Genomic DNA, 25944 nt, shown 5'->3' with positions numbered 1-25944 from the left:
ACCCAAGCACCAACCTAAAGAACTTGGCCCCTCTCCCACCACAACCCTTCTTGAAATTCTCTCCGCTCAGAAAAATGTAAGCGTAGTTCTACCAGGTGACGCCTCGGCGTAAATTTCGATGTGCACCTACACAGTATTACAACAACAAAAAAATAAAATAAAATAATAAAATAATAAAATAATTAATCCAATCTGGACTGAAAAAAGCCACGCCCATGCGCGTTAAGTTAAAACGGATAACACCATCGTCATGTGCGCTAAAATTGCACACACCCCAGGGTGAACGGTAAAAAAAAAAAAAAAAAAAAAAAAAAAAAATGGAAATAAAAGTGTAAGAACAGGGGAAGGAGTATCGAACAGAATGTCAAATAAATAAAAAAAAAAAAAATGCAGAGGAATGATCAAAGTAGACACATGCTACTACGTTCCCCTCCACAAGTTACCGCTACACTTGTGGAAGCCCTTTTTCACTACAGGCTTTTGCGATGTCACGCCATGTATCCTCTTCTCACTTGCCTTCCATTCGTACTTCTACTTTCCATTCGAAACATAAACGGAAAACATAAACAAAAAGCGCAGTGTAGATAACAGCTTCTCCTAACCTTATACCATATGTGGGGTTGTAAGTTGGCCGCTATCTCCTCTATGTGTATGTATATATATATATATATATATATACGTGCGCGCATAGCCCATACGGGTACAAGTAACATAAGCATATGTATTGCCCATTGTCACCTCTTCTTAGGGAGAGAGACCTTGCTCAGGAGAACCTCCCACTCCTTCCACTCTGTATCTCTGCGTCAAAAATATATGCACACAAGTTATGCGCATGTCGGCGCACTGGACTCGATGTGATTCCGCAGACTACCCATTTAAACCTTCCATCATTAGATGGCCACAAAAAAAAAAAAAAAAAAAAAAAATTGAAAGTAAAATGTACAGTACGGAGAGAAGGATGTAGAGTGCGCAATCCTTAACATAAATAGGCACAGCATATAAAGGGGTAAAATCATTACAAACATAACGAGGTACCCACTCTGTGCCCTCCCTTTGGGGGAGAGCGGAGACTCTTAGTAGAGTTATCTCTCATTTTTCCTCCTTATCATTTTCCAGATTGGCGATCTTTATGTTCCGCTTCTCATTCGCGAGGAGGGTGATCCCTGGAGGTATACACATTGGGATCTTTCTCCGTGATTTTCTCATCGTCCCCTTTGTTGGTTGTTTCATTCTTACGAGCTTCACTGTTAGTCAATCCATCATTCCCCTCTTTATCGTTAGGAACTTCACCGTTAGTTGTTCCTCCCTTGGACGCCCCCTCCTCGTGCACCTCCTGTTCATACTCGGTTGCGCGCTCCTCGTTGGAGAACCCTTCCCCGTCGTCTCCATACTTAAACTTGTGGAAAGATGAGGTCGATGCTCCCTTTTCTTTCCCATCCGCACGGAATTGTACATCATTAAACGGACTGGAATTTCCACCCGCGTGGTTACCATAAGCATTATTCAGAGCTTGCATGTCGTCTATGTTGTAATCATTATCACCATCAGCCTCGTCTTCATAATCTTCCTCTTCCACTTCCTCCTCCACTTCTTCATCTGATTCATCATCATCTGGGAAGTCTACCCCCGATTTCCTACTTCCCATGCGATCCACAAAATCACGAAGACTAAATTTTCCACCTGAACTCACATCATGGGTAAAGGAAAAATTGGAACCGCTCTCCAAGCCCGGGGTCAGATGGTTCATCTGGTGTTCCCTCAAATTGAATACATACTCATCATTCGTATGGAGCATGTTGGATGTATTGAACAAGTCCACCTCGGAGAGATCGTCCCCGAGGTGATCGCTTGGGAAGGAATCGCTTAGCCCTCCGTTCAGCCCTCCGTTCAGCCCTGCGTCCAATTCGCCCGGCGCGAGGTGCACAATCTTGATCGACCTCTTCACCTCGCCATTGTTACTTGTGAGGTTCATGAAAAATGGATTCGCATTAGAGCTACTGTTAATCATATCCATAATGGACATATGTTTTACAAAGTCCACCACATTGAAGTTGGTCGGTTCGTATTTCTCCATCAGAGTAACATTCCACAAGATGCAGAGATGAGGGTTCCTATTTTTACTAATCTGGATAAGAGTGCATTCAAATTGAATCAAATCATTTTTTTGTAAATTTTCAACCTGTGATATTAGGGAGTCGGTGAAAAGGGCCCTGATGTCAGGCTTGTCGTAACGATACTCCGAAGGGTTCATTCGAATGAAGAGAGAATTGCTATTAAAGAAACCTTCCTTTATTTGATAAAAGTGTCCCGTCCATATAATTGTGTAGCCATCATATTTGTTCTTGAAGTTGTGAATACTATTGAATTTATTTCTCAGTTGGGATTTGTGTCCGCAATCTTCGAGGTAGTCGACCCAGCTAGCCGTTATGTAAGGACCCTTAGATAGATTGTCTAAATTGAAATTGCTTGAAATTCTTATGATGTAAAAAAAAAAAATTAAAAAAATTAGAGAGAGAAATAGAGCCAAATATTTTGCCGATATTATTATTGCACATTTCGGGAACTGGAATGTTAAAATTTGATTTTCCCTTTTCACTTGAATTAATTTTTCACTCGACTTTTTTAAATTCTTTTCGCAATAGGGGCAGGTGTATTTTTTTTGCTTAAACGTTAAGTACAACAGAGGTAGCAAAAATATCGTGAAGAAAGATAATAGTAGAAACAAGATTATTATGAGTATGTAGACAAAGGTGGGGGTGTATGTCTTGACCACTGCGTGTACATGCTTGTTGCAATAAGCACAATTGAGCACTTCTTTAACTTGCTCGTCATCGTACCCGCTTGGCTTTTCCTCTGTTTCTTCCTCGGTTATACCTGTTGCCTCGCTAAATGAATTGATCTGTTCGTTTCTAATTGGTGTAAATTCTCCCTTGAAGCATCCATTCTCGTTGCTCACCATGTTACTGTCGTGGCACGTACTCGCGTCATTGTATGTGTTATCGTCGTAATCGTTATTCGGGCCACTTTCCTTTACGTTTATCTCCTGCATTTCGTTTTGCAGGACATTCATTTCGCTCAGCCCGGTCCTTCCGTTTCCGCTGAAGTTTATCATTTTGGTTTGGGGTAGCAAGTAGATGGGGGTGGCGTAGGGCAGCACTACTCTGGCGATGCAATGTTGGCAACGCTAGGCGGACCATGTGGGATGGGCCACAGTGACCAACCCGTGAAAGTGCCAAACAAGCCAATTGGCGAAACAAGAAAAAAGCAACTCGCCGTTCCCTCACAACAATCACAATCGTCACAATTTGTTACACTCACAACCCGGAAGACTTCACATGGGTGCTCGAACAAATGTGCATACCAAAGCGCATGTACAGCTGAGCATTCTCATGAACAGTTCAGGTAAATATGTTATTCCCTTTTTTAAAAACTGTCCTCAAAATATAACCTTAAATGTGCTAAATCCCCTTGTGCGCATTTCGGTCTCTTCCTCAAATTCCCAGTTACAAGAGCGCGGGAAAGGAAAAGAAAAAAACCTGAATGTGTTAAGCGTGAAAGGGGAAAAATGTGGCTACCAGAAGATCTCCAAAAGGGGAAATAGTAAAAAAAAAAAAAAAAAAAAAAAAAAAAAAACAGCCAAAATGGTATGAACAGCCATAAAATGCAGAAAAAAAAAAAAAAATTGTAAATTGGCAGACTAGCGAAAATCAAAAAGCAAGTTGGAAGAAGAAAAAAAAAAAATAATAAAATAAAATAAAATAAACGCTTTACTGAAAATGAAGAGGATCCCAAAATTTGGAAAGTCAATACTTATGCGCGTTATGCTGGCAACGCGCTAACTGGACCAGGCCAATTCGCGTCCTCGATCTGACATACGTGAGATTTCGAAGGGAGTGCTCGGAACGATCAATAAAAACGGGAGCGTCAAGCATGCCACAAATATTGAGGAGCAAAGTGGAGAAGAGGAACAGTTCTCGCACTCATTCTCGTGTTCATTTACACGCTCTTTGGCATGCTCATTTTATACACGCTTCTTGGCATGCTCGTTTACACGTTCTTTTAACGCTCTCGTCCACCTCCTACGCGATAAAAAAAAAAATCTTAACCCTAGTAAAGTGGAACTTGTGCCATGTGCAACTTTTACGTTCAATTCGGGGGCAAACTTCCTGCCAAGTTGTTGCCAAAAAAAAAAAAAAAAAAAAAAAAAAAAAAGTCTAAGGGGCCCAAAACTTTATGTTTGCCGTTAGGATTTTCCTTACACGCGTTGCGCATATGTACTGGAACCCCTCGTGTGTATCCGCGCGGCTCGAAGCGATGTCCGTGTTAATGTAGTCGGACCATACCTGGTGGTCTGGCGGTCTGGTGGTCTGGTGGTCCATCTGTGGTTCAACTCTCCCACCTTTTGCCACCTTGCCATTTTGCAATGCGGTCTTTAGCACCTTTATACATTATTTTTCCAGCGAATTTGCCGTTTCATTCGCTTTTCCAAATTGCAGAACGCTCCTGCAAAGCTGAGGCGCAAAGAGGACAAACAGACGAGTTGAGTTAAGGTAAAACCACTTGGCACGCAAAAAAAAAAAAAGAAAAGAAAAGAACACTTTCTGCTTTTCTTATTTTTTTTTTAACCATTCCCTTTTCCGACATTCGTTCCCTGGTCATACATTAAGAAAAATTTATGAAGAAGATAAAACAACTTCCTTTTTTTTCTCCACACTGTGCATCTTTTCCTATCGTAACACAGTTGTCTTTATGCTCTCCCTCAGCTTCACCATTGCAATTACGAAGTGCTCCTAACTTTTGAAGTGAAGAGTAACCCAATGGAGGAGCTACATAAAATGCACTTACCCACTGGTACACCTTTTGCGCCTTCCCTAAAATAAGCTTTTAAAATTTGCAATTACAAAAAAAAAAAAAAAAAAAAAAAAAAAATTAAAAAAGACAAACGGTGTGAGCGTGTACATTTTGCGCTTCGTTATTTTTGCAAAGGTGAAGCTGAGGGGAGAGTATTGCTCTAACTTTCGGGAGTACCTTTTTTAGGGTTCACTTCCGAGATGCGATTTTTCTTCATGCATATTTGCGAAATTGAAGAGAAAACTCGCTGATATGCACATCGATGATGCGCTTATGCGCTTTTTCTTAATTGCATCCGTAGCGTAACTGCGAGGTTAAAGGTAAGGGGGAATGATTCCCGCGCTAAATGTGCAGGGCGAACCGAAGCGAATGTAAAGTACGTTTGGGAAAACTTCGTCCCTGTGAGCTCCGTGGGTGTGCTCCCATAGCTAACCACACAACGCATCGGTATCCTCATGTGATCCTTTTTTTTGGTGCGTACATAAGTTGAACCTTCTTTTTTTCCCCCCTTGAGTTGAGCGATGCAAAGCGAAGGGAAGGCGTTTCACTCAATCACGGAAGGGAAAAAAAAAAAAAAAAAAAAAAAAAAAAAATATCCAAGTGTAAAAAAAATACGCATATGCATACATATGTACATCCTTACATGGGCACCCCAGGCGTACACCATTTCGAGAAGGTTGACGTGAGAAGGCGTAGCAGAAATTTCCCTCACGTTGATAATCTGCAGTGTTCAGTTCATCCGCTTTTTGGCTAGCCCGAGTGGAAGAGGCGAACGGAAGAGGCAAACGGAAGACTCCACATGCGTCCGCACGGGGGACCTGCAAATCCGTTAGAACATAAATTGTCGCCTCCCTGGCAGGTGAATATTGCCACCTCGGCGGCAGGTAAACTTTGCTACCACCGAAACCCCCCCAGGAGGCGCCAACATGAGTAACGTGTTCGACAAGTTGAAGAAGCAGAGGTCGAAAGAATGCAAGGCGACAGATTTTTACGAGGTAAGTGTGACGATACTCTGTGTAACGATACTCTGTGTAACGATACTCTGTGTAACGATACTCTGTGTAACGATACTCTGTGTAACGATACTCTGTGTAACGATACTCTGTGTAACGATACTCTGTGTAACGATACTCTGTGTAACGATACTCTGTGTAACGATACTCTGTGTAACGATACTCTGTGTAACGATACTCTGTGTAAAATGCTTCGCCAGTTGTGGTTTTCCCTCTTCTCTGTGTTGTGAGCATCATGCAAATGATTCCGTGGACAGCGCTCCGGAGAAGTGATAAATTGTGCGAGCCTCAAAATTCTGATAATTGAAATAGCTTGATGCATGGGGGGGGGAGGCGAGATAGAGATCGAGCTGTCCACCTAGCACCCTTTCCATCCTAACAACCTAACATCATTCTCCCCCCCCCTAAACCCCATTGTACCATGTTTCACCTGTTCATGTCGCGCACCTCCTTGACTCCCCCCAGGTGAAAAACAAGAATGACGATATTTACGAAGTGGTAGACGAAGAAGGATATATTGAAAACAAAAACTCCCTAAAGGACTTCATCGTTGGAGGTGAGTACTCCGGAAAGGAGGGGTGACAATAAATATATATTTTTTCTTACCCCCCTCTCCCCTCTGGGATTACTCCTTTGAAACTGCTTTCACGTAGATACACCAATAATATCCTTCTCTACAGGTGAGAAGGATTTTGACTCGAGCGATGATGTAATCGTGGAGGATATTAACTATGGCCTTCTTCGGAAGAAGGGTAAGAGACCTAGGGGAGAGAGCACAGTGGAAGTGGCATGTACATCATTTAGATCGTTATGAAGTGTTGATATTGTCTTCCTTCGTAACGCATCTTCTTTTTGTGCTCACCGTATTTTTCTCCTCACCGTATTTTTCTCCTCACCGTATTTTTCTCCTCACCGTATTTTTCTGCTCACTGTTTTTTTCTGCTCACCGTATTTTTCTCCCCTCGAAAATCTGCAGTGGCGGCGGCAGCCGAGAAGGAAGTTAAAGCTAAGAGGAACACACCCATAGACGACTTCATCCGGGAAAAAAAAATCCAAAAGATATTTTCCACAGGTAAATTAAGCAAGGAAGAAATATCCAAGGCGAAAAATATCGAACGGTTGATGGATGCCAACTCTTCTTCCAGTGGGAGTGAGTCGGACCACTTCAACATGAAAAGGAAGACAAGAGATTCTTACGAAAGAGACCGAAATAACAAAAAAGGGTGTCACATCAGACAGATCATCCATAGTAGTAGTAGTAGTAGGCATACCCATCTTAATCAATTCGGAGGGAGATCTATAGTAGAAGCCGAAGGGGGAGGAGTTATTTCAGGAGGGCGTAATGACCACCCGGTTGGGGTATCCCAAAGTAGTGCATTCCTACATGGAAAGGGAAAAAATGGCTTAAACACTTCTTTTCATGAAAAAGGAACAGATGAAAAGATAAAAACGCAAGTGAAGGGAGAGTTCCAAGAAGAAGGTGCTGAGGGAATCGTTGCAAAGGACGAGGATGATGAAGATGAGGAAGATATACAGGGGAGAAGCAAAAAACGGAGACTGCTCACAGGGGAAGAAAACTTAGGAGATGATATTCTAGAAGAGGCTAAGCGGAAATCGGTGGATTTTTCAACGCAGAATTGCAAGGAAGAGGAAGAAGACGAAAAAGGGGGAAATGAGAAATGTGTACCTTTGTGGGGTATCAAACAGGAGAGTAAATCAGAGAGAAAAACAAATGATCAGGGTAGCATTGTATCGACACTTGAGAAGAACCACCCCGTAGAGACATTTCTACAAATGGGAGAAGATTATCCATCCCTAACGCACAAAATGAAGAAGGAATCGAATGGAAGTATCTTGGAGGGGGACGAAGAACAGGAAACAAGTCGTCTAAATGCAGCAACCGGGTTGAAGAACAAAACGGATGAGCTAGTAATGAATGAAGAAACTGGATTTGTTAATGTATACCTCTTCGACATTTGTAAACACAGAAATAGTATTATCTTATTCGGGAAAACTATAACCAAGTCTAAGTTATACAGAAGCGTAAGCATATACATTGAAGATATGTACAGGTGCTACTTCTTCCTGTTGTCGAAAAACATGATTTACAAAAGAGATGGTGTCGAAATTAGGTTCGGAGACAAGAGTTACAATACATGTATTATGTCTGACTTTTTAGAGGAATTTCAAACGGTAAGGAAGTACCACCATATTGAGAGCATCAAGTGTAAAATCGTCAAACGGAGAAACTTGAATATAAGTTCGAATGATGAAGATATGTATGCCAAGGTTTTCTACAGCTACAACTGCGATCCCATCAGCGAGAAGTTCATGAATGGAAGGACCTACTCCTCTTTCTACTGTTGCAATGAAGACATCATCGAGAATTTTATCATTAAGAAGAACATGAAGCTCCCTTGTTGGGTGAAGGTTAAGGAACTGAAGCTGAACCCTACGAACAATTTGACCTACTGTTACTTCGACTGCACTACTGTGAACTGGAAGAATATATACCCGGTGGAGAAGCGGCTCGAGGGGAAGGTCTCCCCTGGGGGGGGCATCTTTAACGGTAGTAACCCTGCCGGTTGGAGTAACCCTATCGGTGGGAGTAACCCTGCCGGTGGAAGTAACCCTATCGGTGGGAGTAACCTTATCAGTGGGAGTAACCCTATCAGTGGGAGTAACCTTATCGGTGGGAGTAACCTTATCGGTGGGAGTAACCTTATCGGTGGGAGTAACCTTATCGGTGGGAGTAACCTTATCGGTGGGAGTAACCCTGCCGGTGTGAGTAACCTTATCGGTGGGAGTAACCCTGCCGGTGTGAGTAACCTTATCGGTGGGAGTAACCCTGCCGGTGTGAGTAACCCTATCGGTGGGAGTAACCTTATCAGTGGGAGTAACCCTATCAGTGGGAGTAATCTGATTAGCGGTGGAGGCGCTCTGCTACCCACGACAACGCAGGCAAATACGAACCCCGCGGAGGAAACGCAGAAAAAGGGAGACACCAACACGGGGGGGGGGACAGGTCACCTGACCGATCTGGATCTGAACAAAGTTATCATCAAAGTGGTATCACTCCTAAACGAACAGAACCACCACGAGGTTTTCAGTATCTGTTCCATGGTGGAGGGACAAGGCATGAAATATATCAACTTCTGTGGAATATCTGCAAAGGCAGGAAAAAAAGCGCTCCTCATATACAATAAGAACAACGCTAAAGTGTTCGACTCGGAGAAGAATCTACTCGAATCCTTTCTCCAAAAATTGAAAACAATCGACACGGACATCTATATAGGTTACAATATTCTGAACTTCGACTTGGAGTTCATCATACATAGATGCAATGTCCACAATTTGAATGCAGATTTCCTCAGTAGGAAAAAGAAACTTAGGAAGAACGACCGAATGAAAGTAAACAAGTTTAATGGAACAAGTAGCACGGGCTCCATGTATAATATTATTCAACATATTAAGGGTAGGCTCATCGTAGACATTTACTTGCTCTGTAAGGATTTGATTAAGCTAACCAGTTACAGTATGGATGAAATCATCGACAGTGTGAGGAATAAATTCCAGGACAGAGGTCGTACGCCCAACTCTACCAACAAAACTAATTCCTCCTCTTCTGCTACTCCACCCCCAAATGTATTTAAGGATTTCTCCGTGAATAATATCAACTTACTAAACTGTAGCAACATTCATCTGTACGATGCTCAGGAAATTCTGGAAAATCACCTCAGCATGTATATACATAGTCAACTTTTCTCTGTACAAGAAATAGGAAATGTATGCAAGGTATTGCAAATTATTGAAAAGACTAGAGACCTTACCAAACTCAGTGGCTACCTCTGGTCCAGGAGTTTGCTATGCTACACCAGTGAGAGGATTGAATACTTTCTCCTCCATGAATATAATAGGAAGAAGTTCATTACCCCTGTGATTAAGAAGAGAGTTAAAACGATTGAAAACGATCAGGGGAAAAGCAAAAATGCAGCAAAGTATTCTGGGGGGCTCGTGCTAGATCCATTATGTGGCTACTACGACACGTTCGTTCTTTATCTAGACTTCAATAGTCTCTACCCTTCCATTATCATCGAGTACAACGTGTGCTTTAGCACTTTGAAGGGGAAGGGTGCACAGACCGAGGTGGAGGCTACCAAACAGGGGGAAATTTCCAACGGGGTGGAATCCCCAAACAGAGCTAGCGCCACAAAGGGGGATGATTCCATTAAGGAGTTGAGCGACCCGGCCGACTCCATCGACGTGATGGATGCAGAACCGGGAGAAGCTGTTGCCCCAAACGAATCCATGGAAATTGACGATTTCGATAAAAGCAAGCCGGGTATCCTACCCTCCATCCTTAAGAACCTTGTGGAGAAGAGAGCCTTCATAAAAAAACTAATTGCAAATGAGAAGAACAAGGAAAAGAAGGAACTCCTCCTAATCCAGTCCCTATCCATTAAGCTGATAAGTAATAGCATCTACGGGTGTTTGGGAAATACAAACAACCGTTTTTATGCTAAACACATGGCTGCATTTATTACACTGAAAGGAAGGAACCTACTCCAACACACCAAGTCCAGGGTGGAGAGGGAATTTAACTTGAAGGTAATTTATGGAGATACAGATTCCATTATGATAGACACAGGAATAAAAGCGCAAGGAGTTAACAATTACAAGGAAGCCTTTAGATTAGCCCATGTCATTAAAAATACCATAAATAAGAGTTACAAAAAACTTGAACTGGATCTTGAATGCATATTTAGTAAGCTCCTCCTCCTTAAAAAAAAGAAATATGCCTGTGCAAAGGTTATGGATGCCAATATGGAAAAGTGCGAATATGAAATGAAGGGAATTAATTTTATTAAAAGAGACTTTAGTAAAATTTCAAAACTTATTGGAAATGAGGTCTTGAAGATAATTTTCAGTAACAAGGATGGGCAAGGTTCTGGAAAGGTCACTGACGGAATGGATGTTCCTGTGGAAAACGACCTCTCCGAGCAGATTCACGAGTACCTACGGGGCGTACATCAGCGGATCCAGGCGGACGAGTAAGTTCAAGCAATTTTGTCGATGGAACTGCGCATCTAACTATGCATCCGTCGAAGCGGGTCGAAGCGGATCTATGCGAAGCGAATCTATGCGAAGCGAATCTATGCGAAGCGTAAAGGCAATGCAAGACCGCGTATTACTGTTACCATCGCGTAGATTTATTACCACCCCCCAGATTTATTGCCATCGCGTAGATTTATTACCACCCCGTAATATTGTTACCACCCCCTAAAATTTATTTCTTCCTCTCCCCCTAGGTTCGACCTGGACTTCTTCGTGATCACCAAGAAATTGACGAAGAACGTGAGCGAGTACCAGGAGAAGAACTCCCTGGGACATGTCTTGGTGGCGGAGCGAATGATGAAGGACGGATACAACATCAGCGTGAATAAGGAGATCCAATATTGTGTGTGCACGAGCGAGGATGCATCCAAATTTTTTAACAAGTCGGGAAACGAAAAGCTGAGCAACTCCCTCTGTTGTTTCAGTGTAAGCGAAATAAAGAAATATAATATGAAGGTAGACAAGGATTACTATATTAGGAATCAGATACTCTCCCCTATCGGTCGACTGTGTCAATATATAGAAGGAACGAATGCAGAAAAGTTGGCCTCCTGTTTTAACATCTTCGATGTAAGGGAAATAAAAACGGACTTCCAGACGGAGGAAAATTATCACGAGTCAAATGTTTTGTCCTTACTAAACCAGTCAGAAGAGAGGTTCAAGGATATTCACTTGAAGGGCTACCTCATTTGCTCTTTCTGTGCACATAACGTTAAACCGGCCATCTTCATAAAATACTTCCGGTGCAATAATTGCCTTAAATATTTGTCCATCGAAAAAATACGGAATTATATTTTTTCCTTTATCCATCATTTATTTGCTACCTTCTACAAACAACTCTACGTGTGCAGTAGCTGTTCTGTCAAGACGAGGCGTGTACTTCTTAATGGGGCGAAGGATTGCCCAAGCCCCAACTGCGAAAACCCCAAGGGCTCCCTCAAGCCCCTCGTTTCCAAAAAATACATCTACCGCATGCTCGAATTTTTTCTCTTTTTGCTAAAAGACAACTTGAGGGAAATTCCGGAGAGCCTTGTCGAGGAGAAGGTTGGCACTGGCACTACGCAAAACCAGGACGGAAACACCACAGTACAAAAGCAAGACACACACACCACTGCACAAAACCAGGACAGACATACCTCTGCGAACCAACCCGATGGAACAACCCCATACGCAACCGACACCTTCGTCTACGTCTGCATCGATGAGAAGTTCAAAACGCACATCTCTACCGACCAAAAACCAAGCAAGAAAAATATCAAGGTGGAGGCATACGACGACATATGCAACAGGAAGGATCTCGGGGTCACCATAACGAAGGGGCTACAAATGAAGTACCCAAACACCTCCAACTTTCTCACCTACTTAAATTTGAAGACAAGTCAGTTCTGCATTAATTACAACGAGGAGAGGAACACCATTCGCCAGTCCTTGAACAGCCTTGTGCGCAACAATGTGTACGCACAAATTTACTTCGACAAGGTTTTCTCCATCTTCCAACAGCCCCTCAGCTCCAAGATTGTAGAGTTATAAAGGTAGTTCCGTTGCCGCTGTTGGCCTTGATACTGGCGGAGTGATCTCTCGAAAACAAAAACACACGGACCGTTTATCCTCGCTGCAGAGCCATATTATGGGGGCAACTCCACTGGGGGGCCATCCCTTGTGGGGTACACATGGTATATATTTTCCATTGTGCAACTTTTTTTCTTTTTTTTTTCTGACTTGTTCATATTTTTTTTTTTTTTTTCTGGCTAGTTCATATTTTTTTTTTTTTTTTTTTTTTTTTCCTGTTCTTTCCGCATTTGCCCAACATGTTTAACCTCGAAAATATTTAAAATTGGAAAAGGGTGAGTTGTGTGCAAATTGGCTACAGAGATAAGTTTTCTTGAAAATTGTTTTCCATTAAATCGGTTAACATTAAGAGACCTTTTGCGGAAAAGGTCCTTCTCTTCCCTAATTCCATGTGTGTGCAAATATCCACGCTGCAGGTAACCCTTATTTTTGTACCTCCCATGGGGAAATACTCCTTTCACAACATTTTGACGCACACAAAAGTGTATTTTCCTCTGCGCAAGCCCCCTTCATATGAGGAAGCCTTATTCCGCCAACACACAAAATGAAGTACTCATTCCTGGGCCAAAACAACCGGAAGGAAATCTTTACCATCTTAACCAACTATATAAACCTGTCACAGTATGAGCTCGCTCGATCACTACTCCACCATTTGGTGGTTAAAAGTTTGTTCAGGGCGGATGAATTCAGCAGGGGAAGAAGGAGAAGAAAGAAAAGGAGGAAGAGGACAAAAACAGACATGTCGAAACAGGAGAAGATGTACTATTTGAGGAAGACGCTCAAATTCATGAGAAGGTTTTTATCTTATGGCTCCTGCCCTCTACAGATTTTCTCAAACGAGCCATCCAGTGCGCACTTTCTACTGAAGGTTGCACGTGACTACAACCGATTTGTTTACTTGATACTTCGAAACCTACGCAAGTGCGGAGCGAGGAAATCACAACTCCCAGATAAGTTATGGAGAAATTTCCGGAGATTGCCTCGCCATCTGCGTTGTCTCTTGAGGGAGAAAAACGTACCTAAGGAGATGCAGAGGAAATTTTCCTTCGACGCTCTTCTGGCAACCATAGTGATGAACAGGGAATACTATCTCTGCGCATTTGAGGACCAGTCGTTTTTTACCTTTTCACTGGATACAGTTCAGTGTCTAAGGCGGATCTATTATCTGTACGTGAAGGCGAGGGGATTTTTCTTCAGGAAACGCACACGGAAACGGGACCTATTGGGGAGCAATCCCCCCAAATCATCAACCGGGCGGAAGACCAAACTGAAGAACCGCCAGTGGCGCTTTCTGAACTTATTTAACCGCATTGTTCCGTTCACCGTGCCAAGCAGGGAACCTCCCCTCGGAAGGAGTACCACCCCCATGGGTAAATCCCCCATGGGTAAATCCCTCAACAGAAGAGCAAAACAGTCTTTTCGTCCAAAAATAAAAAAAACAGATCAGCTGCACAAGATAGACCAGCTCCTTCTTCACAGCTACAGAGTGGTATATGGTGAGAAGGATGATCAAGTCACAGACAGTTTCCATGTAATTTCCTCTAATCATGAAAGTAACAAAGCAGAAAAGAAAAACAAAGCGGAAGGAATACCATCCATCCATATAATATATATCCCCTCACTTTATATCATTAATAAGGTACCCATTTATAATTACATAAACACCTTTGAAGAGGAGATATGTTATTTTTACCAACGCAACGTTATAAATTCACTTTATCGGGATTTGTTCTGTTTGATGTTTTTCCTCCCTGCCTTAGGCGTACAGCTACTTAACACCCTTTGCCTAAACCATTCCTTTTTTAATTTCCTCCTGAGTCTTCTTTTTTCCTCCGGTTGTAATCAATCCGGGGTTAGTAATTATCTGAACCATGGATCAAACCATGCTTCAAATTTGGAGATATCTTGCCAAGAAGAAGTTCCCACGCAGATGGGGGAAAGCTTCACGAAAGGGAAGAACCCCCCCAAAGAGGATTCAAACCTCGAAACAGGGATGGAAGCAGAGACAGAGGCGCAAACCGACGCAGAGACGATACCCATCCGATTGAGAGAAAAAAAAAAATTCATGAAATATTGCTACTCCATATTTGCACAGCTGTACTACGGTGTGGTGGATATCTACATCGATGTCCTGGTGGAAAAGTTAAAAAGAAAAGACTTGGTGAATTACCAAAATTTCTTGTACCTTCTCAAGTTTAACCACATTTTTGTGAATAACGTTTTTTTTTTTTCCATGTGTTTTGGAAATGTGGGGTGTTCAACAGATGGACAATTCGACAAGGAACATAAACATCTGAGAAGCGATCCCCCGAAGAATCTTCACCTTGCTCAAAAGGCTCTACACAAGTTTTACGATTTTCTGATCCTGCTCGTCTTCCACTACAACGGTGAGGAACACGCAGTCAACCATTTTGGACACTGTCCTCAGTACCCACTGGACAAGGAAAATAATAAGAAGAATGGAAACGGAGAAGAGGTGACCTTCTACAAAGTTCTTCTCAGGGGAGTCATCCTCCACCTACCCATTAATTACTCACACATACGAGCAATTTTTTTTTTTTACGTAAATAAAATGAAAGAGAAGAGGGGGCAAAAAAAAAATATTCCAAAGGCTAATCACAAGAAGAGCGTTATTTATGATGTACTCATGTCTACTAATACGTTTCTCTGTTCTGATGAAGGCCTAGTTGTTAATATCCTTCTTCACCTGTTCAACTATGGAGACGATTTGTACTGTCGCTATGTGCAGACGTGCGTATTGTATTCTCATGTACACAGGGGGAGAAAAGAGGATCTCCTTTTTTTGCTGAACAGTTCACGGATAAGGGGCGTACACTTTCTCAGGTAATTCAAAGATTCCTTCATTGGATGATATGAACACCTCACATGGGACATGATTATTTCTGCTTACGTTCTTTTTTTTTTTTTTTTTTTTTTTTTTTTACCCAAATCGCAGCTACCTGTTCGACCTATGCAAAGCGTACATGGCTAGCGAGGAGTTCCTCCATCTAGATAGACTACTTGAAAATTTTAAGGGACTCAAAAACTTGTGTCTGCTCTTCTGCCTGGAAAATGCGATAGATGTGCACGTGAAACGAAAGTGCCTCTCACAGATGAAGCCCAGCGGGACCAATGTATACCTCTACAATTACATAAAAGACATGAAGGTGAGGGTGAGGATCTCCTCTCATCATTACCAGTTGCACAAGCAGTACAGGAGAGTAAACAAAGAATTGAATGAAGGAAGATTAACGGAAAATGATATTTTTCTCGCACTGAAGGAGTTATCCAGTGCCGCTTTACTCAAGCGACTCAACTTGATACAATATGTTGGATACTCCTTTCTTGCGAAAATGGCAGAGATGGCTCGGTGCAATATTAAGAATCACCTGTACAGACGGGAGACCAGAATGAATACAAACTTTCTCCTTTTTTACGCGTCCATGAGGAGCGTCTTCCTCTCCCTGCAGGGGTGAGTCAGTCCAGTGGGTATAGACCCTCCCATATGTCACTTCTCCTCCCATATGTCACTTCTCCTCGCATATGCTACTTCCATAACCAATACATTACTTATCCCACTCCATACAGGCGAAGCAACGTGGAGCAGATTAGGAACTACTACAAACTAATAACCTACCGGGAGTGCCGAGTAAAAGCCCTCCTATACATAACGGTTCTTCTCTTCCAGTGCATACACAGCAGACAAGAAGGGGTGAAGCCAAAACTGCTCATGTGGACAATACACTTTCTATTACGTAAGTTGAGAACCATCAAGGAAGATAAGTCTCTCTTTTTATCAAACTTGAAATGCTTGTTAATGCAAATTGTATGCCATGTCTACGTTCGTCTGTTTGTCTTCATTCAAAAGTGTAGAAGCATATACGCACACTCAAGAAATGGAAAAAACGGTTTCAGACGGGTTCTAAGTGATTCCTACGGGTTCTGCATCTACGGCAGGGGAAATAAAAAAGAAAAAAAGAAACGTCTATACCATATTATGAAGAATTCAAATGAGGAGGATACCCCGAAGGAAGTACTACAAGTGGGAAGTAGTAATGACTCAGGTATGGGGGAAAACAAACTGGGTTCAGTGGAGGAACTCGTATCTGCCACCCCGCATAGAATGAGTTTGCGTCGACGGGTAAAATCTACCCTGTCACAGGAAGGAGAAACCACAGAACGTATTCTGATTAATGCTCTAATAGGAAGAGTAAAAAGAATTTCATCCCTTGAGGTGCACAACAAAGGGAAATCTAAATGGAGTGGGACACGGAGAAGGGGAAAATCCATCTTCAATTTTGTAGTTATGGTGGATAGGTATCTGAGTAGGATGGAACGTTGTAGAAGGCAGACTGCGAAAGGTTCGTCCATTAAGCATGCAGTACCCCTGGGTGATCTTCATAGGGAGAATGGACCCTTCAAGATATCGTACTTAAATACAAGTGATCTCAACAGAATTGACTTTGAGAGCCCAGAATTCGAGAGGTACTTCATGGAACTCATATGCAGCGATCCGCAGGAGTACCTTTACAGGAACATTGCAGACGGAAGGAAAAATCATCTGAACATGTTCATATTTTTTATATACAAAAAGGACATCTCCAAAAAAAGCTCGCTGCAGAATTTGTTGCACTACCTGGAAATGAACAAACTCTTTAAGAATCTGTACATGGATAAGCATATTTTATCATTGGGGAGGAGGGGAGGGACCACACTTCATCGGAAGACACTTACCCCCTTCTTCGAAATGATGCTCTTCTACTGTGATAAGTACAGGTGGAATGAGGTGAATAGGTACCTCCTACCGAACAGATACGGTATCGACTTGTTCTCTCTTTATAACTTTTTGGATATGTGTGTGTGTTGCTCGAATACGGTGGAGAGTGGGGTGTCCCTGTTGCGCTTCGTGAGGAGATACATACGCAAGGGAGGCGCGCTAACCGATGGGACACCTCGCGAAGTGAATGGGAAAACAAATGCAGATAGTTTGCCATCTCCTTCCGTGAATCGTCTGGCCCACTTCCTCCTCTCCTTCATCGATCGGTTACACGTCCTGATAAGTATAAAGAGCAGGCCCTCTGTAGAGGATAGAAATAGGAAAAAGGAAAATCGATCAAATCAGAAAGGTAAAGGAACAACCCCCTGGAGGAAGGGAAGACAGATGACGAAACCAGTCTTGCTAAACAAGTATCTGTTATTGAAGTGCAACTCTCTAAAGGTGCAGTCGAAGCTGATCGAAAAATATTTTGTGGATTTGTACAAGAGAAAACACTTCCTGAAGGATATGTTCCTTAAATTTAACAACTTAAAAAAAAAAAAAAAAAAATACATAAACGTGAAGTATGAAGAGATGACTAAATGTCTGGATAAGTACTGCCACCTGTTGCTAGAAAATGATGAAGGAGTTACCATCAATTATTTGTTTTTTTTTTTTCTTTACGCGAAGATTCTTATTATGCATGTCCATAGCTCAATGACGGAGAAACCACAGGAACGAACCTTTTATCAGTTCGCTTCACAGTCTAAGGAAGATTTCTCCAACTACCCAATCTTGTATGAGAAGGGGGAGGTGAACTACAACCTATTTTTCATTCTTACAGTAGATGTAGAGAGACTGATAAAATTCGCTCTGTTCTTTTGTAACTCCTTTACCAATGCCAGGAGGATGTGTTCTCTCTTTTTCATTCACCACCAGAGGGTACTCGTCCAAAATATTGCCACTCAGTGTTGTGTAAAAAATTCCTTTCCTTCGTTTCCTTTCGATTGGGGGGATGACATACAGAAGAAAATCTTCACGCTGTCTTTTCTCTGTACAGATGCGTTAAATACAAATGTAATGCGTGGGAAATTCTCATTAGGGTGTAACTACCTTGGGGAGAAGGCTACCGAACAACCTGAGGACAAGCACCTCACGGGGGAGTTCCTCAATCTCCTTGAGGATGCTGTTGGGGCACTGGAGGAGGTGAAGCGAAGAATCACTCCCCCCGATGGAAAACGAAGAAAGAAAAAAACGTGCAAATTGAAGCTACTCCTTTTGAAGTACATACAGAATGCGATTGACACGCAAGATGGGGAATCTCCAAATGGTAAGACCAAACCATCTGCACCAGGAGGTAACCCTGCTGAGGTTTCCGGTGAAGGTTCTGGTAAGAGTTCCGCTGAGGTTTCCGGTGAAGGTTCTGGTAAGGGTTCCGCTGAGGTCTCCCCTGAGAAACGCTTCTACACCTCGGAGAAATGCACTGATGACAACCCGAGCGTGAAGGACAAAGATGAGTTAATAAATCTGTTCATATGTTTGGAAAAGTGCGACCACTACTTCCCATTTATTTTTAACACCCTCTATGGATATGCCTTCTCAATGAAGTACAATTTTCTGAATAGGCTCATCGTGGAGAGGTACATAAGCATTAAAAAGATTTTCTGGATTTGTCATAAGGAGAGGAATTCCTCGGTGGACAACGCCATACAAGTGGTTAACCATTTTAACCGTTTCAGCGACATTAACAGCGTTGGTCGCGAAGTGGGCGTGTACTACATCAAGTGGAACGACTTGGACCACCTGAACAACTTCACGAGGTGCCTCGTCTATGCATCCATCTTCGATAGTCAACACAATATGGATTGTCTGCATCTGTATCAGTTGATGAAAACATACAAGGGGGAGGAAAAAGTGGATCTCAACAAGAAGAAGCTAAACACGTTTTACGCACCTCTTTTGAAAAAACTAAAAAGTAACTCCAACGAGGAAGTATTTAATAATCTATTTAAATTAGAAGGGATAACATTTAGTGCACCTGGGAGTTTTGTTAAAAAGGATGAACTCTTGGCATACCTCCTCAGAGAAACAACCCCTCTGGAGAGTCTTCTCGATATCCTTGTGAATTCATTTACGCAAGACAATCACATACTTAGTAGAATAACTTTGCAAGAGGTGATCCTCATCGTCAATACTAGTTATCGTAGATGCCAAGAATTTCGAAGAGAAGACCAGACAACATTATTGGATATCCTCCTAAGGTGTGATGAGGTAGACAGCTACACTTTTGGGAGATTGAGAAACAGCCTGCGTGAGAATGTCACCAAGGTGGGTGTATATATGAAGATGCTCCAGATTGTTAGTAAGGTACAACGGGTATTTAATGAGGAGGTAAGACTCCACACTGGCTGGTTTCTCCAAAAGGGAGATCCCCCTGAGCCTATCCACAACATTAGAACGCAAAGGGGGCACTGGTCAAAGATTCTGAAGGTAATTATGACCGAACCAATGGGGGAGAAAGAAACGCTGCAATTCATCACGCAAAATAGGTTATTCAAACATGCCTCCTTCCTCCTGAACTACAAGTTGGGTCCAGTCACGAGCGCCTCCAAAAGGGAAGTTATACTCAAACTGGAGAGGAAGTGCAAGGTAGCCTACATCTTACACCTCTGGTGGAGCAACAAGCCAAGAAAAAAAAAAAAAATTATTTACTTCTTGAAGAATCTAAAGGGAGAAAAGGAAATCAAAACATTACTAAGCAGTATACTCTATGATCCGGACAACCATGACATGCAAAACTTTTTTTCCTTCGTACTCCCCCATTTTGAGAAAACCTTCGTGAAGAAGTTCTACCTCTTGGCACTGGTTTCGCACTCCTTACAGTTGTCATCAATCCGTGAGCTCAAACTTAGCGAACTCATTCCTTTCCTTCTTTTAAGAGACAAGTTAGACCTAGTAAGATTCATCCTGAGGAATGGCCTATACAGACCTAGGTTGTCCACTCTCTTTCGTTACGCCTTTTTGTGCATTCATCTTGATTTTTACAAGCGTGTTTCGTCCAAGGGGAAACTTTGCAAAGAGCATACAACGAGGAGAAAGCACTATCGAGGAGAGACTCACCCAGAGAAAGCCCTTCCATATAGTTTGTCTAAATGTCTATCCATTTTGGAGCTAACTAAGTTGGTCCGTGGTGAAGACAATATGCAGCTCGTGTATGATATGTTTTTGCGCGTGACGCAGGAGCTCTTCGACCGCGTGTGCAATAGAATGTGCAATCGAATGTGCAACAGAATGACCAACCGAATGTGCAATCGCATGTGTGATCGGATGTGTGATCGGATGTGTGACGACTTGCCTGGGGAGGGGTCCCTCGGCGGAGGAGTAAAACTCAAGAAGATCCTCCACCAAAAGAATATTCCCGCTTGCGGGAAGGGGACCAAGGAACCTCCTCCACATGGGAAGGTGAAAAAGAAGTTCAGCCTTTTCGGTAATTTTTTTCACAAGCACCTAAATTCAAACCGTCTTAATGGAAAAAGGAAAAACGAAAATAACGCATACATCAGGCATTACCATATGGTTAAAGGGGGGGAATTACAAGAAGAAAGATGCCAAGAGAATAGTGAAGGAAAAACACAAATTAGCATAAGCATCCTCCTGTACACCTTCTATAAAGTATGCTCCTTCTTTTACATAAACTACAAGGAACTGAGAAGAGAATGTAACCTTCTATGTATGTTATTTTCCATGCTGATATATGTACAAACGTTCCTCCTTTTCCGTGTTCATCTGAAGTCGGTAATAAAGCTTGACATAAAGGAACTTATTGATTTGCTAAAGGTGAAGAACTTCAACTTGTGTAACCAACTGATCCATAGAATCTGTTCTTGCTACATCTACCATGTGAATTCTTTCAGCGTCTTAGGAGAACCCACTTTGTTCTTCCCTTTGGCTAGCTCAAAAAGAAGATTCAACAAATACAAAATGGTGAAAAATATCGTGTCTCTGGTTAGATGTAACGAAGGAGGCATTCCAAATGAAGTGATACCCTTGAAGAGGGTGAACAACTTTTACGTGTATAGGTACGCCGACCAGACATGTGTGTATAGACAGTTCATCGATGCTACACGAGTTGTGGTGAATCAGTTGTGTGAAGAGCAGATAAAAGTATTATATCAGACAGATCCTGTGAAACGTAGTAAATTCAAATGGAATGGAGCAAACTTGATGAATGAAGAAGATATATCGCGGAAGGTGCAGAGTCTCCACTTCAGAGTGGTAGCGTTTTATGTGGCACTTCTCTCCAAGTGTAACATGGATCTGTACTTGTCTCTGAATTTATTTTTTTCCTTCTACTGCACATACCACTGCTCTAGTAATCTTTACAAGAAATACAAAAATTTGATTTCCTACTTTTCCAATGTTAATGTACATAAGGGCGTGCAAGTCGTAAGAAGAATGAATAATCACTTGGGGGTAAATGAATGGTCTCCTTATAAACCTCTGAGAAGGAATAGCAATATCAGCAAACTTCTCCAGATATATTCACCAGGGGGGATATACAGAATGGTCCTTCAACTGAACTCTGGAGGGAGGATTCAGCCGTGGAAGGAGTGTACCTATTTGGGATACGTTCGGCTCGAACACAAAAAAAAAGGAGATTCATTCTGGAAGAGAGTAGATCCCTCTCTCAGTTACATTCCTTTAAGGAGCGATGATGTGGCTTTATACTACGATGGATTTGTCCCACAGGAGAGTGGTAATCTTCTTCCTCCTTGCAGACTAAATCGAATGAATATCTCATGGGGTGATAACTTCAACATATCCGCACAGAGTATTTACTCTCCATCTGCTTCCATATATGTCAGAAGGCACCTCCTCACGAGCGTAGCTTTCGCCTACCTATACAGCTACAGCAATGGTGTGTATTTTAGAGGGGATTGCCGAGAAATTCCATCCGTAAGAGCCCTCACACAGAAGGAACTCCTCCTATACATCATTGAGCATCTAAATAACCCATACATTCTTATTAACAAAGGAATGCATCATGTGGAGGAATATCCAGTACATTCTATAGGTTACGCACAGACAACAGGAGAAAACAACAAAATAGGAAGAACCAATTGGGAGTATAAGAAAGGAAAGAAGATTACCACTAAGGGGAAAAGCATGATGAGAAATGTTGACGAATCACGAGTGGAAAAACAAAAGAACTTCACCCTTACAAGTTATTTAAAACAAAAGAGAATGCATCTAAATATGAATCGGTTTTCCGAAAAAATGGAACTTTTCCAGGATTACATAAAAATGATACACAACGATTCTCTGGAAAGACATGTGTTGAATTTCTTCTCATCCATTCAGTTGGCTAACCACTATGAACGTTTCTTCTATGATATGGATGCAACCTGTTCATTTCCTCTCTGCTATGCATACCCAAGTAGCAACTTATCTGTGTCTGTTCAGTACTTTAGAAAGGGATTCTACGAGATATATTCGAATACGTCTCTCTCTAAAGTTGATGGACGAGTGGATAGCCGCATCTATGCGAGGAATACAAGGAACCTGCTCTTCATCACATCCTTGTTGTTGCCTTATGGTTCTCGGTAAGTACAGGGACCAGTGGCAATTGTTGCGGCCCGTCCATCGATTTGCCTCTTTTACCATTTTCTCGTGTTATACCGATTTACCCGTTTACCGCTTTGTCCAATTGCTCTCCCTGTAGGTGTCCGCGTTTGCCAAGCTACAACCACGCCAAGTGTGATATCTCCCGTCTGGCCACCCTGAGGAACTACTTCTCGCCAGACACCCTGCTCAGCGTCTGCACCAAAAGCGATCTGACCAAGAACTGCTTCAGAATCATTTGCAAGAAGGTGCGTTGGAAAGGAGAATGTTCCAAAGTGGCGCATAGAACGGGGCAACCACATCACTGCACAGATGCATAACCATACAGATGCATAACCGCACAGATGCATAACCATACAGATGCATAACCACGCAGATGCATAACCGCGCAGACGCATAACCACGCAGATGCATAACCGCGCAGACGCATAACCACGCAGATGAATAACAGTACTTATTCTGTGGTGCTCTCCTTCCACTTCCCCTACAGGGTGTGACAAGTGCACAGTTCAGTCGCATCATCAAGAGGGCATGCAGACACAACTACATTTACAAGATCTTCCAGAGCGTGTCTCGTCTCGAAGATCCTCGCTTCCAGCGCGTAAGTGATTTCCCTCCCTTACACTTACATGACTCTATCCTGCTTCAGAGATGCGCATTTTAACACCCACCTAACATGTACCTGGCTACCTCTAAAAGGAGACAAACCACAAACCTTCTACTTACTCTTACTTGCGCCCTATTTACCCCCTCCTTGCTTAGGAAATAAAGCTCCACTTGCTACAGTGCAGGATGTACGCCCTACTGTACAACTACCTGGTACGTGGACACATCTCCTCTCAGACTGCTAATGGTCTGCCCCCCCCCAGAAAAGAACACACGCAGATAGAGGTGTATAAACCATTTTGTTCTGCACAACCCTTCGTAGGTTTTCTCAGGGGATTACCTGAACGCGGTCATACTCTGCATACACAACTATTCCATAGCGCAAAACACGTAATAGAAGAAGATGAGAAATTCCGAACAACGAAATTATCCCTTCTGTGTCTGCTCAGAGGCTCCATCCCGATGGGCAAAACTAGCCATCAATATATGAACCACCGCCAAAAAAAAAAAAAAAAAAAAAAAAAAAAAATTCCTTTTAAATGCTCCTCCCTGTAGGGACACACAAAATGGCTACTTGAACAACGCCCTCGTGAACCTCACCCTGATCACTAACACGTTTAAAGGGTAATTCTTTTCACGACTTTATCGATGTCCACAGAGCAGTCGTGTTAAGTGTGTGTCTCTCCTTCGAGCGACACTCACGCATCTCCGTATCGTACCTTTTGAGCGCTCTCCTGATCACCCTTTTGAATATTGCCCGATTTAACCCAACCCCATTTGCAGCAACTCCAAGATGGAATCTACCTCTACACGGAAAATACTCCACGAACCTTTTATCACATCTAACCACAGCCGCTCTCGCAAGAGGAGAACCAAATTTTATGGGCCTAGCAATTTTAATATCCTTTTTGGAGAAACGCACAATGGGAAGTGTCATCTGGTCTCCATCGACACGATACACAGGTAGGTCTCTCCATAGATCGACATGCCCAGGCACAGCAGAGGAAATACATATGGTTAGTCAACACTATTACATATAGGTACACCCCCCTCACGAACTTTCCATTTTTTGATACACCACAGATGCAGGGATCTCATAACGCTACAACAGACACTCCTAAATGCACAGATAGGTTACCCAGTCAATATCATTAACTGCAAACGAGTGGATATCTCCCTGTGCATACAAATTTTAGTTTATAAAAAAAAGTACGACCTTGCAGACAAGATCATTAATGTTTATCATTGGAAGTACACCTTCACCTACTGCTTGGCTTGTCTTTTCTGCATATTGCTGGAAAGGAAATTCTATTTCCTGGAGGATATTTTGCATTACGTTAAAGTAAAGATACAAAACGAAGATATGAATATGTTCCTTCTCCACATCGTGTACTTGTTTTTGGAGTACCGCATCAAGTGGAGGCATGTCTACGAGCGTGTGAAGCGCGTGTACGGTGGCTGTCGCGGGGGGGCATTGTATAGGGTCGACCATCCAGAAGATCAATCGAACGACCATCCAGAAGATCAACCGAACGACCATACAGAAGATCAACCGAACGACCATACAGAAGATCAACCTGACGAACTGCATGCGGATGAATGTGGCTTCCTCCACGACGTGTTACTTCAAATCACCGACAACGACTGTCTCTTCTACGCGCACACTCTCCTCTTCATACACGACAAGGAAGTCTACGCAGGCATCCTCAAAAATATGAAGCTTCTCCTTTTCAGTAACATATGCAAAAGTGATATATACAGAACAATTATCGGAGCGTATAAATTTGTTCATCAGGATCGAAGGATAAACTTTAACTTCATTCATGCGAATAGGAGTTCCTTTAAGAAATCTTCCATCCGCCTGATGAGCTTAACGCCCCATACCCGCATTGAAGACGACGTCAACGCAGACGAAGACTACAACCTTGCGCAACTGATGTCGCTGGGGATGAAGTACCCGGACAACGTAAAGGAAAATATCATGCGCGAAATTATGGCCATCCATCGTGTACCAACGTAGCAATGTACCAACGTAGCAATGTACCAACGTAGCAACGTACAAACGTAGCAATGTACCAACGTAGCAACGTAGCAATGTACCAACGTAGCAACGTAGCAATGTAGCGGTGTAGCAACGTAACGACCTGACGACGCAGCCAAGTGGACTACCTACATGCAGCATTGCCTGTTGGTCCTCTCTCCTCCCCTTCCCGAAGGTTCCCCTCCCCTACGAATATACATTTCTTGTGTTGTTTAAAAAATTCGGTAAAGATAAAAAAAATGCGTAAACGTATTCTCTTCCATTCCCACATATATGTGTACGTTCCCATATGCGCATTTTTTTTTTTTTTTTTTTTTTTTTTAATTTCCTTCCCCCCGATGTACGCACATGTAGTTGTCCCGTTCCGCAGT

The 25944-nt window shown here is 42.5% G+C and overlaps 3 protein-coding genes across 3 annotated transcripts; 2 read left to right on the top strand and 1 right to left on the bottom strand.

Moving 5' to 3' along the window:
• Positions 1-1141: 1141 nt before the first annotated feature.
• Positions 1142-3112, bottom strand: PKNH_0310200 (LITAF-like zinc finger protein, putative; the record flags this gene model as incomplete). Its single annotated transcript, XM_002261041.1, has 1 exon — positions 1142-3112. One exon carries the CDS (start codon positions 3110-3112, stop codon positions 1142-1144), a length of 1971 nt encoding a protein of 656 aa, XP_002261077.1.
• Positions 3113-5777: 2665 nt separating this feature from the next.
• Positions 5778-12509, top strand: PKNH_0310100 (DNA polymerase alpha catalytic subunit A, putative; the record flags this gene model as incomplete). The annotated part of the gene is made up of 5 exons (XM_002261040.1): positions 5778-5846; positions 6330-6420; positions 6545-6616; positions 6841-10915; positions 11174-12509. The coding sequence occupies 5 exons, from the start codon at positions 5778-5780 to the stop codon at positions 12507-12509; spliced, it is 5643 nt and encodes a 1880-aa protein (XP_002261076.1).
• A 583-nt stretch (positions 12510-13092) lies between these two features.
• Positions 13093-25552, top strand: PKNH_0310000 (conserved Plasmodium protein, unknown function; the record flags this gene model as incomplete). Its single annotated transcript, XM_039113811.1, has 10 exons — positions 13093-15392; positions 15505-16020; positions 16137-22907; positions 23027-23174; positions 23417-23527; positions 23689-23745; positions 23855-23922; positions 24088-24156; positions 24316-24495; positions 24616-25552. 10 exons carry the CDS (start codon positions 13093-13095, stop codon positions 25550-25552), a joined length of 11157 nt encoding a protein of 3718 aa, XP_038969425.1.
• Between the last annotated feature and the right edge of the window lie 392 nt (positions 25553-25944).

The sequence above is a fragment of the Plasmodium knowlesi genome (genome assembly GCF_000006355.2).
Source record: "Plasmodium knowlesi strain H genome assembly, chromosome: 3".
Taxonomy (NCBI): domain Eukaryota; phylum Apicomplexa; class Aconoidasida; order Haemosporida; family Plasmodiidae; genus Plasmodium; species Plasmodium knowlesi.
The sequence above is the reverse complement of the archived record's forward strand: the minus strand, read 5'-3'. Positions and strand labels throughout refer to the sequence as shown.